At 44.9% G+C, this 12,612-nt stretch overlaps 1 protein-coding gene across 1 annotated transcript in view; it reads right to left on the bottom strand.

Moving 5' to 3' along the window:
• Positions 1–12,612, bottom strand: part of LOC137525968 (up-regulator of cell proliferation-like) — a 64,027-nt gene that overhangs the window by 29,528 nt on the left and 21,887 nt on the right. Inside the window, exon 3 of the mRNA XM_068247178.1 lies at positions 2,712–2,801. Coding sequence (XP_068103279.1) covers positions 2,712–2,801 — 90 coding nt within the window. The remainder of the gene's footprint in view (positions 1–2,711; positions 2,802–12,612) is intronic.

Below are 12,612 nucleotides of genomic sequence, written 5' to 3'. Positions count from 1 at the left end.
GCAACCACTTTTTAATAGGGAGGTGGGGGTCCAGGAGGGGGTGCTAGCTGATTGGCTGCCACGTTTCTGCTGAATGTGAGGTAATGCGTCAAAGTTTAGCTCAATGATGATGTATAGGAGGCGGGTCGAACGAGCCAAATTTTCGCTGTTTGCCGCAGATGCAAACAGCGGAAATTCGCCTGGAACTGTCTGCCGGTGGCGAACAGTTCGGGCCATCTCTATCTACAACAAGTGCAGCCAAAATGCCCCCTCTATAAATAACACTGCCTCTGCTCCTGCTTCCCTATACAGCCTTTCTCCTACATAAGTGCAGCTAGCATGTTCCCACCATAAATAGCACGGCCTCTAGTCCTGTCTCCATTATAACCAGAGTTGCCCTCCTTCCCAATATGCCCCTTCCCCTCCATAATCACCACTATATCCACTCCTTTCTACTCATAAAACCAGTACTAACTCCTTCACGCCATATACATAAGTGCAGGCAACATGCATCCCTATAGCCAGCAGTGACTCTGCTTCTGCCTCCCCATAGGCATGTCTTGATTTGGGGCAGGGCCACAAGGGCCATGGCCTAAGGTACCAGGAAGCAAGGAGCAGGAAGTGGCCTGACACAATCAGTAGCAGCCACAGACCCATGTCACTGTGCACACTCCCCATCTTCTGTTCACCCAGCCTAGTATGCAGAGTATACCGGGCGCAGCGGTAGCTATGAATCTCTGACCTCATCCAGGCACTGAGGCAATGTCAATCCTTTCACCGCTCACTTCTTGCGTGGAGTGCCCGGCATTTCCATTTCCTTAGGCTGTGTGTAATCACTCGATACAGGAGAAGATGCTGGGCAGAAGAAGTGAGCGGTACAGCACACGCTCATTTGAAATGAGAAAAAAGCTAGGCTAATGCTGAGCATATACACTGCTGTATATACTGGGCTGGTGGAGCAAAGGAGGGGGGGAGCACAGGACAAAGGGAATGGGGGTGGGGGATGTGTGCCAAGGATGGGGGCGCACAGAACAAGAGGGGAGCACTGGAGGAAGGCAGCACAGGACAGGGGGAGCACAGAACGGAGGGAGAACAGGACAGAGCGAGAACAGAGCAGGGAGAGCACAGGATGGAGGTAGGACAGGACAGAGGAGCACAGGACGGAGGCGCACAGGACAGGGGAAGCACAGGACAGAGGAGCACAGGACGGAGGCGCACAGGACAGGGGAAGCACAGGACAGAGGGAGAACAGAGCAGGGAGTGCACAGGATGGAGGTAGGACAGGACAGAGGAGCACAGGATGGAGGCGCACAGGACAGGGGAAGCACAGGACAGAGGGAGCACAGAGGTGGCAGGAACACAGGACAGAGGTAGCACAGGAAGGGGTGGAGGGGGGTTGTTGACAGTGGGCCATGGGCAGTAAAATGTACAAATCCATCCCTGCTCATGGGCCTGGTTCATGAACTTATGGTAAGATTGCTTTGTGCAGGTAGCGCTTTGTAACTTTACCGTTACTTCCTTTAAAAAAGTACAAAGCGTGTTAACCTAGGAATTCTCACAATACTTGGGTAATGTAGGTCGCACTGATTAGGCAACCCATGCTTTGCTGTCATTGGTAGGAATGGTAAAATTGCTGTGCCATCCATTCATAACTATGGCAGATGGCTACAATCAATTTTTGCTCTTTGCTCTAGATATTCTGGAATCCTAAAGGCCCATACCTACTACGCAATTTTTCCAACGATTTTTCCGATGACCGGCGACAAGCAATTATTTCCATGATCTCATGATATGCGGTGATAACGACCATCATGGCTGATCGGATCTTTAAGATCTCTGACGACTCCATAGAGAATACCACAATCTGTCTATTAGTGTAACTTCCCACATGCGTCCGTCGTGTGACGTCGTATGTACCCGCCGGCCAGATCATGGAACATTCGTCATCAGGGGGATGTCGCTGGATCCATTTTCCTCTGGGGGGTGGTGAGTACTTAGTATTTACACCACCCCTGACAAACCTTTTGGAGGATAATGCTTGTTTACGAAAAGTACCTCTGCTCTTCATTTTTTAAAGAGAACCCGAGGCGGGGTTCTGGGAATGAAATCTATACAAAGAGGCTGGGTCTGGCTATAGTGCCCAGCCTCTGTTGCTAATTGAATCCCCCGTAAGTCCCCCCTGCGCTCCGCTCTAGCCCATAAATTACAGCTGCGCTGTCGGGCAATGTTTACCTTTCTAATGTCACTCACGCCGCTCTCCCCGCCTCCTGCAGAGCGCCGGTCCCCGCCCACGTCCCTTCCCTCCAATCAGCGGGGAGGGAAGGGACGGGGCGGGGACCGGTGCTCTGCAGGAGGCGGCGGGAGCGGCATGAGTGACACTAGGGAGATAAACATAGCCTGCTGCGACACGCTGTGTGTCGACAGCGCGGCTATAATTTATGGGGGAGAGCAGAGCACAGGGGGGATTTAGGGGGGATTCAACTAGCAACAGAGGCTGGGCACTATAGCCAGACCCAGCCTCTGTGTATAGATTTTATTCTAAGATCCCCACCTCGGGTTCTCTTTAACTCAGAAATTCTGTTTTGAACGCAAAATAAGTGTATTAGTAGCATATTGTTTATGTCTGCGTGTGGTATGTCTGCGTGTGTGTGTGTGTGTGTGTGTGCGTGTCTGTCATTACAGGCTTTATAGTCTTGGTGACAAACAGTGTAGTATATTTATATGGGACTCACCTGATGAGAGATATAAACTAACCAGACCACGGGAAAATGATGTCAGATAACCTCGTACGGATGGCAGTGTGAGGAATGTTGGTCTCTGAACTGAAAAACAAAGTTCTGTGTTATTATTGTTTAAACAAAGAAGAATGTTGCCGCCTTCTACAATAAATTACAACTGGTTACACATTATTTCTTAACCAACTCCCAACTGTATTCCTAAGTCACTTAATAAGTATTGCTAAATGTATGCCTGGATCTTTATGGACATCAAGGAACGACTCTCATGTTCACTGAAGCTATGCAATTCAATTCAACAGGAGGCACCCAGGAAAAAGTAAAACACTTTAAGAACAATAAAATCAATCAGAGGCGGCTTACCTCAAAGATGTTATGGATAAAAATGCAAGTTTATTTGTACTATGGCAACATGTTTCATGAGTGCATGTGGCTCATTTCCTGAGGACAGTGCCCAAAAACATTTCCCAGTCAAACGGCTTGTACTGTCACCTGTGCAACCACACATAAAACATTTGAACATCAACACCATTTCTCCTGTTCCAAATTCCTGTTCCTGCTCTGCCGAGGCATCCAGCTGACACAGCTGAGAGATCAAATTACAGTTGTGACTAGTCATATATGAGGGGAAATTAGGCTAAACTCTCTAAATACATACTGGGTGCATTTCTCTATGCTTTTTTTCTGTCCTGTGCAAGAGTTCAGGTCCATTTTAAAGGATATCTGAAAGCTGCATATAAAGCTTTACTTACACGGGTCTTCTTCTAGCCCCTTGAAGTCCCTTGCCATAGTTCTGCTGTGCTCCAGTTCAGCTGCCCCCTCAGTAATGATTGGCTGCTGCACATGCATGGGAGTGCACGCACAATGCTATGGCACATAACACTCTCAAACACAGGAGCGCGATCACAAGTGGCAACCACCCGTGCATGTGCAGAAGCTGCCAACTCATAAGCAATCATTGTGGAGGGGGCAGCTGAACACTGGAGCACAGCGGAACTGTGGCGAGGATCCCCATGGACTTCAAGGGGCTAGAAGAAACCCTTGGTAAGTAAAGCTGTAAAGTATATGCAGATTCCACCTCAGATTAGTGAGGAGCGTAACAACCTAATTACGATTACGCAAAATTTAGCGTAATTTGCATAATTATGATTTGGGCTGTAATTGAAAATTCGTAATTTTGCTAAATCACACCAAATTTCTCATTTATGCAAAACTTCATAATTCTGATTGTTTTTCGTAATTCTGGTCGTTTCCGTAATGGAAACAAATCAGAATTTCGTGTTTAATGTGGAAATTCGTCCGTTCTCGAAATTGTGTTACAGCCCAGAGCCTCCTGATACATTTAAAGTGACAGCTCGTGCAAGAACCTTTGTATTATCAGATATTGCAAGGCCCAAAAAGAAGTGTCTCAGGATGCATGACCACTAAGTGCACCTTGACAAAGAGCACCTGTCTTAGAAGTGGCTGCAGGTAGAGCCTCCTGATACATTTAAAGCGACAGCACACGCAGAAGCATTTGCATTATTAGTAACTGCAATCAATTGAGTGACTTTCCTGAGTTTAGTAATTACTTAAATTTGCATAATTACTATTAGAAATGCAATTACATCTATTTTCATAATTAAAATAACCAGGGTCGGACTGGGCCACCAGTAACACTGGAGAAAAGATAGAAGACCGAGAGCCCAATATAGTGTAGTATGTATTAGTGGGGGATGGGAATAATGAAAGTAAGTAATATACTCACAAGTCAGGGTTGCCCCAAGCGCAACCACTGAAAACGCAGGTGGGGAGAACAAGCCTGTCCCCACTCAGGAGTAAAACGTCGCTCTCTGTGGATAGAAGAATAGTAGGGCAGGTCACCCTTCCACCAAGGGTGGACTTCTGGATACGTCAAGATGTACAGAGGCGCCGAAAGAGTAAAAATGGCTAAAACGTTAAAATGTTTTGGTCGCGGTGGTGGACCGGCCGACCATCAACGGACAACAAGGCTGTTGTTTTTCAATACATATATACAAAATTTATTTAGAAAGCTCCCAGCAAATAGTCGCAACGCGTTTCACGGGCATCAACCCGCTTCTTCAGGCAATAGGGGGTAGGAGCAACAACACTGCAAATGACAGAGATACATAGCTAGCATCAGCAAACATACTGTGTGTGTTACATAGTACACAGTTAGTGAGTTATATATACACATGATTTTTCTGGTATGAATAGTGTTAAAAATTATATATTCACGCTGACCAGTCATAAAACATAATTACACCTGTGTAAAACATTGCTTGTTGCAGAATATGTGTCCTTAATGTAGGGACGTTTGGGGTAGTGACAGTGTATGATTACCGTGGGAAGAATCTATTTGTGGGCTGTGCTGGCTTCGTAGCACTAAGTGCTGCTTAATAATGGAGTGATGGCTACATGTAGTAGAGAGCGTGGTAGAGTGAGAAGGATACAACAACATGATAGTGCTATACTATTGCCTGGATGGGGGGGAAGTATACACTTACCAGCGTCAAGTCTGAATGAAGCTTGGCACCTCTGTGTCAGTAGATAGTGTGTAATGGGTTTATGAGGAGAATATGGGCGGTGCCGAGGGACGTGAGGGGGGTGTGGCGATGTGAGGGGCAGGATAGGCTGCCTACGTTGATTGGTCAATGCGGAGGGGATGGGCAGGGCCCCTCAGTGACCGTTATGTGTGCGCTGAGTCTAATGTGTGCCAGTGATCTGCGCGGGGGATTATGGGGCGAGTATAACGTGGCGCTGTGCTAGTGCGCATGTGCGCGCTACGTCACAGTGCTGTGGAATGTGTGGAACGCATCACACACTTCCGTACTTCAGCTTGGCCAGTCAGGGGAAGGGGAGGGGCGGAGAGAGGAGGCATGTTCACACATGATGAGCTTCAGTATACAGGCTATGTATACTGTTTAAGACCTCCACGTGGTAAAATAGTTTTTTCTAAAGGAAGCAATTAATCCCCGTTTGTCCCTATATTAGTTTTTTTCCCCCGTGTAGCTTTGTTAATATTTTGGTTATACTCTATATAAAGCGCTGCTGCCCTCCAGTGGTCAATATAAAAAAAAAAAACACACCTCTTGCAATATCGTATGCTCTTAGGGGATGCATATACAACTACATTGTGACAATATGTTTAAGCCGGACATTGTTAATAACATACAACTTTTATCCTCTAAAACTTAATAACACCCTGTCTGCTTTTGGGTGATTTTCAGGATCATAATTGACTTAAACCAAACATAAAATAACATAAGAAACGTAAGAACAGACGTAAAATGTAGACATAAAATAAGACATAAAAATTCGGTACAATTTGACATTAAAAAGTCTTGTGATTATTAAAAGGAGAGGACGAATAAAATCTGGACGAGATCTGTGATAAGATGATATATTAATATATTAATATATTTTCTCCAGCTGCTCATTAAGGCCGCCTGGAGTGAGTGATTTTAAGATTTGGATCCAATACATCTCACGTGCTTTTAGTAGCTCAAACGAGTTGAATCGGTTTTGTGGAATTGTATCAATGAGTGTGATGTGGAATAATTCCGGGTTACTGTCGTGGTGGGTGGTGAAGTGTCGCGATACGCTGTGCAGGGGGTATTTTTTGATAATATTCCTTTTATGTTGTCCAATTCTTGATCTTGCGGGTTGAGTGGTCCTACCCACATATTGGAGCTGGCATGGGCATGTGATGATGTAAATTACATATTTTGACTCACAGTTGAGGTGGTATTTGATTTGGTACTCTGTTTTGGTGACCTGGGAATGAAATGTCGAGGCCCGGTGGACAAAGCTGCAGGCCAGGCATTTTTTGTGATTACATGGGGCTGATCCTGTGGGGAAATCTATTGGGGTAGGGGTGGGGTCATCCTGAGGTGTGCGTAGCCTACTAGGAGCCAGTATACCGCGCAAATTGGGGGCACGCCTGTACGTGACCGCTGGTTTTGGAGTAAGGATAGGGCGGAGGTGGGGATCCTGAAGTAGGATTTCCCACCTTTTGTAAAGTATATTCCGGATGGATGAGTGTTGGGCGCTGTATTTTGTGATGAACCGGGGTATGTCATTAATCTGGGAATTGTTGGTGGGGGATGGAGGATTCTGCATTCTGGCTTTATGTTGTGCGTCTTTCAGTAGTTTTTTGGGGTATTTACGGTCTATGAATTTTTTGGTTAAGATTTTAGATTGGGTATTGTATGTCTGTGTCTCTGTGCAATTGCGGTATATCCTTCTATATTGGCTGTACGGGGTGTTTCTGGTCCAGGGTCGATGGTGAAAACTGTGGTAATGTATGTAATTATTGGCATCGACTGGTTTGAAGAAGGTTTTGGTTACTATACGAGACGAGTGAGTGTATAGGACAAGGTCCAAAAACTCTATAGAACCGGGGTCATGATGAAAGGTGAACTGCAGGCCTGCTGGATTTGAATTGAGATATTCGACAAAAGACGGGATCAGATTGCTTGGGCCTTTCCATATAAACACTAAATCGTCGATATATCTTTTGTAAAAAATGATGTTACCAATAAAGGGGTTATCATTGTACATTTTTAGCTGTTCCAGGTATCCCATTGCCAAATTTGCATATGAGGGCGAGAATGAGCTTCCCATCGAAACTCCGTTTACTTGCTGGTATATGTTGTCGCCGAATGTAAAGAAATTATTATGTAGAATAAATTCAACACAGTTTATAAGGAAAGTCTGTTGAGTTATGGGCATGTCGCTGTTCCTTTGCAGATAGTATTGTAGGGCAGTGAGTCCGAAGTGATGTGGTATGTTGGTGTAGAGGGATGTTACGTCGCAGGTCAGCCATGTATAATCATCTTGCCATGGTATATGTTGTAAAAAACTGATGAGGTGCTGAGAGTCCTTGATGTACGAGGGGAGGGTTTGTACATGGGCCTGTAGGTGTGTATCAATGAATCTGGATAAGTTGCTGGTGACTGAGTCTATTCCTGAAATAATAGGTCTTCCTGGGGGTTTATGGAGGTTTTTGTGTATTTTTGGAAGATAGTAAAAGAACGGAGTTTTGGGATGGGGATTAATGATGAAATTTCTTTCATTTTTGGTGACAATGTTATTGAGTAGAGCATTGTTGATAAAGTCTTTGAGGGTTTTGTTGAGATCTATTGTGGGGTCTGTGTCCAGTAGGGTATAATGTTTAGGGTCGCTTAATAGTCTGGTGGATTCCTCTAAATAGTCTGTCCTATTAAGAATGACAATCCCTCCCCCCTTGTCTGCGGGCTTGATAATGATGTCAGTATTGTTACGTAGGGTTTTCAGGGCTACCTTTTCGGATGGTGTAAGGTTGGATTGTGGGAGAGAGTCGGGGGTAAATAATTCTTGTAAGTCATTGAGAACCAGGGAGTAAAATGTGTCGATGAAATTACCCTTAGAGGCGGTCGGGTAGAATCTTGATCGGCCCTTTAGGTTGGTACTGATAAATTTTTCCACGGCCATGTCTGCAGGAGATACTGTAACTAATGGGATAGAGTCATTCGCGGTGATAATTAAGTTGGTTGGGTCTAGGGGTGGTGCGTCTTGGAGTTTCTTTATTGCAAAGTGTCGTTTTAAGGTGAGTTTACGGATATATGTGTTAAGGTCGCTGAATAGTTCAAATAGGTCAGAGTTGTTCGTGGGACAAAATGAGAGGCCTTTTTCTAGAAGGTTGGATTCTTGTTTTGTTAGGATGTGGTTGGACAGATTGAAGATGCTTCTTTTGTGATTTGTTGTGTTATTGGACGGGTCGGTAGGGATAATTGTTGCTAACGTTTGTTTCTTTTTTCTTTTGCCTCGGCATCCTCGTTTTCTGTATCTGATAATTGGCGTTTGGATTTCCGGAGAGGTTGCATTACTGTGCGGGTTGTGATGGGGCTGGGTAATTGGGTGGACAGGAGGTTCTGGGAGAGAGAAGCTGGTAGGTCTAAAAAAGACGAGGACATGTTTATGTTATGAGTTCCCTCTATTGGCGCTATTTCTGTGGGTTCAGAGTTTTTTTCCTTCTGAGTAGTCTGTTTGGGACTCAAACTGGTGGGTGGGTGATCTGGGGGGCACCGTGGTGGAGTAGGTTGACTCGGTGATGAGGTGGGGCTGGAGTCTGATGTGTAGGTACTAATTTGTGATATCCTTAGGTCGTTAATGGAGGGGTTTTCTTCAGGGTTGAGAGATGGTGGGGAGGGATGGTTAGCTATGGGGGGTATTTCGGCGGGGGTCTCGCTTAAGACCCATTTTTTGAAGCTAAACTTGAAGGAGGAAGGTAAAGTAACGTTTTTGACTGTTGTGTGGTCAACTCCAATATGTGGGTTCCTGGGGGTGATATCTGCAAGTGGAGAATTAGTGGAAGGTGGGGGTCGTTTAGAGAGTGTGGGGCGTTGAATCTTGGATATACCTTTATCCTGGATGGGTTTTGTGTAGTTGAAGCTGTGAGGTGGTGGTGCTGCAAGTGTGGGTTGGTTCATGGTGCCTGTGGGTAACGGAGTGTGAGGTGGTGGTGGATGTGTTGGGTCGGCCGCTGGGGTTGTGAAGGTGAGGGGAGGGGGTGGGAATGGTGGATATTGGATCTGTGTGGGCTTTGGGATGTTCAGGCTCATTAATGGGGGTGGTGGTATGGTGGGACCAGTGTTCGGTGTGGGTGGAACTGGAGGGTTTGGTATAAATCGTGGTTTGCGTTCCCGCTCTCTGTGTTCGGCATATGCCAACCTGTCACGGTTTAATTTCTTAAGTTTGGTTTCGGTGGTGTCCTGCTCAAATCGTTTGAGTCTAGAGGTGAGGTTGGATAATAGTGGATAGTATTGGGGATTGGTTTTGTGTTGGGCTATGTAGTCTTTACAATCATTAATATTTGGTTGTAGTTCAAGAACAAGGGATTTCCTTTTTTTGATAATTCTCTCCATGATGCCCTGGGTGCATATTTCTAAATAATTATAAAATTCTGTGGTGAACACAGTATCTTTTGGAAATGCAGACAATGTTTTTATGCGAATGCCATCTGGGGAGATTTTTTCGCTTATATATGTTTCCTGCATGGCTACATCAGCTAGATTGAAAAATTCATCTTTCAGGGCAGACTCCAATTTTTGGAAAGTGGGTTTCAAGTCTATATGGGGAATGTTATCGGGATTTGGGGAGTTAATAGTGGGTTCTGTTGTAGGTGAATTGTTCATTTTAAATTGTGCCAACAGGACTTTTCTGTGTATGGTGTGTTCTTCAAGGAAATCCATTTTCTGATGGGCTGCAATCGAGTCTGGGTTGCCGTGTAGTCGTCGGAATACTTGGCCAAGCGTACTTGCAGAATATGAAAAGATAGAAGACCGAGAGCCCAATATAGTGTAGTATGTATTAGTGGGGGATGGGAATAATGAAAGTAAGTAATATACTCACAAGTCAGGGTTGCCCCAAGCGCAACCACTGAAAACGCAGGTGGGGAGAACAAGCCTGTCCCCACTCAGGAGTAAAACGTCGCTCTCTGTGGATAGAAGAATAGTAGGGCAGGTCACCCTTCCACCAAGGGTGGACTTCTGGATACGTCAAGATGTACAGAGGCGCCGAAAGAGTAAAAATGGCTAAAACGTTAAAATGTTTTGGTCGCGGTGGTGGACCGGCCGACCATCAACGGACAACAAGGCTGTTGTTTTTCAATACATATATACAAAATTTATTTAGAAAGCTCCCAGCAAATAGTCGCAACGCGTTTCACGGGCATCAACCCGCTTCTTCAGGCAATAGGGGGTAGGAGCAACAACACTGCAAATGACAGAGATACATAGCTAGCATCAGCAAACATACTGTGTGTGTTACATAGTACACAGTTAGTGAGTTATATATACACATGATTTTTCTGGTATGAATAGTGTTAAAAATTATATATTCACGCTGACCAGTCATAAAACATAATTACACCTGTGTAAAACATTGCTTGTTGCAGAATATGTGTCCTTAATGTAGGGACGTTTGGGGTAGTGACAGTGTATGATTACCGTGGGAAGAATCTATTTGTGGGCTGTGCTGGCTTCGTAGCACTAAGTGCTGCTTAATAATGGAGTGATGGCTACATGTAGTAGAGAGCGTGGTAGAGTGAGAAGGATACAACAACATGATAGTGCTATACTATTGCCTGGATGGGGGGGAAGTATACACTTACCAGCGTCAAGTCTGAATGAAGCTTGGCACCTCTGTGTCAGTAGATAGTGTGTAATGGGTTTATGAGGAGAATATGGGCGGTGCCGAGGGACGTGAGGGGGGTGTGGCGATGTGAGGGGCAGGATAGGCTGCCTACGTTGATTGGTCAATGCGGAGGGGCGTATCGCGACACTTCACCACCCACCACGACAGTAACCCGGAATTATTCCACATCACACTCATTGATACAATTCCACAAAACCGATTCAACTCGTTTGAGCTACTAAAAGCACGTGAGATGTATTGGATCCAAATCTTAAAATCACTCACTCCAGGCGGCCTTAATGAGCAGCTGGAGAAAATATATTAATATATTAATATATCATCTTATCACAGATCTCGTCCAGATTTTATTCGTCCTCTCCTTTTAATAATCACAAGACTTTTTAATGTCAAATTGTACCGAATTTTTATGTCTTATTTTATGTCTACATTTTACGTCTGTTCTTACGTTTCTTATGTTATTTTATGTTTGGTTTAAGTCAATTATGATCCTGAAAATCACCCAAAAGCAGACAGGGTGTTATTAAGTTTTAGAGGATAAAAGTTGTATGTTATTAACAATGTCCGGCTTAAACATATTGTCACAATGTAGTTGTATATGCATCCCCTAAGAGCATACGATATTGCAAGAGGTGTGTTTTTTTTTTTTTATATTGACCACTGGAGGGCAGCAGCGCTTTATATAGAGTATAACCAAAATATTAACAAAGCTACACGGGGGAAAAAAACTAATATAGGGACAAACGGGGATTAATTGCTTCCTTTAGAAAAAACTATTTTACCACGTGGAGGTCTTAAACAGTATACATAGCCTGTATACTGAAGCTCATCATGTGTGAACATGCCTCCTCTCTCCGCCCCTCCCCTTCCCCTGACTGGCCAAGCTGAAGTACGGAAGTGTGTGATGCGTTCCACACATTCCACAGCACTGTGACGTAGCGCGCACATGCGCACTAGCACAGCGCCACGTTATACTCGCCCCATAATCCCCCGCGCAGATCACTGGCACACATTAGACTCAGCGCACACATAACGGTCACTGAGGGGCCCTGCCCATCCCCTCCGCATTGACCAATCAACGTAGGCAGCCTATCCTGCCCCTCACATCGCCACACCCCCCTCACGTCCCTCGGCACCGCCCATATTCTCCTCATAAACCCATTACACACTATCTACTGACACAGAGGTGCCAAGCTTCATTCAGACTTGACGCTGGTAAGTGTATACTTCCCCCCCATCCAGGCAATAGTATAGCACTATCATGTTGTTGTATCCTTCTCACTCTACCACGCTCTCTACTACATGTAGCCATCACTCCATTATTAAGCAGCACTTAGTGCTACGAAGCCAGCACAGCCCACAAATAGATTCTTCCCACGGTAATCATACACTGTCACTACCCCAAACGTCCCTACATTAAGGACACATATTCTGCAACAAGCAATGTTTTACACAGGTGTAATTATGTTTTATGACTGGTCAGCGTGAATATATAATTTTTAACACTATTCATACCAGAAAAATCATGTGTATATATAACTCACTAACTGTGTACTATGTAACACACACAGTATGTTTGCTGATGCTAGCTATGTATCTCTGTCATTTGCAGTGTTGTTGCTCCTACCCCCTATTGCCTGAAGAAGCGGGTTGATGCCCGTGAAACGCGTTGCGACTATTTGCTGGGAGCTTTCTAAATAAA

Source organism: Hyperolius riggenbachi, chromosome 7, assembly GCF_040937935.1.
Source record: "Hyperolius riggenbachi isolate aHypRig1 chromosome 7, aHypRig1.pri, whole genome shotgun sequence".
Taxonomy (NCBI): domain Eukaryota; kingdom Metazoa; phylum Chordata; class Amphibia; order Anura; family Hyperoliidae; genus Hyperolius; species Hyperolius riggenbachi.
Note: the sequence above shows the minus strand (reverse complement) of the source record. Positions and strands in the feature narration are given on the sequence as shown.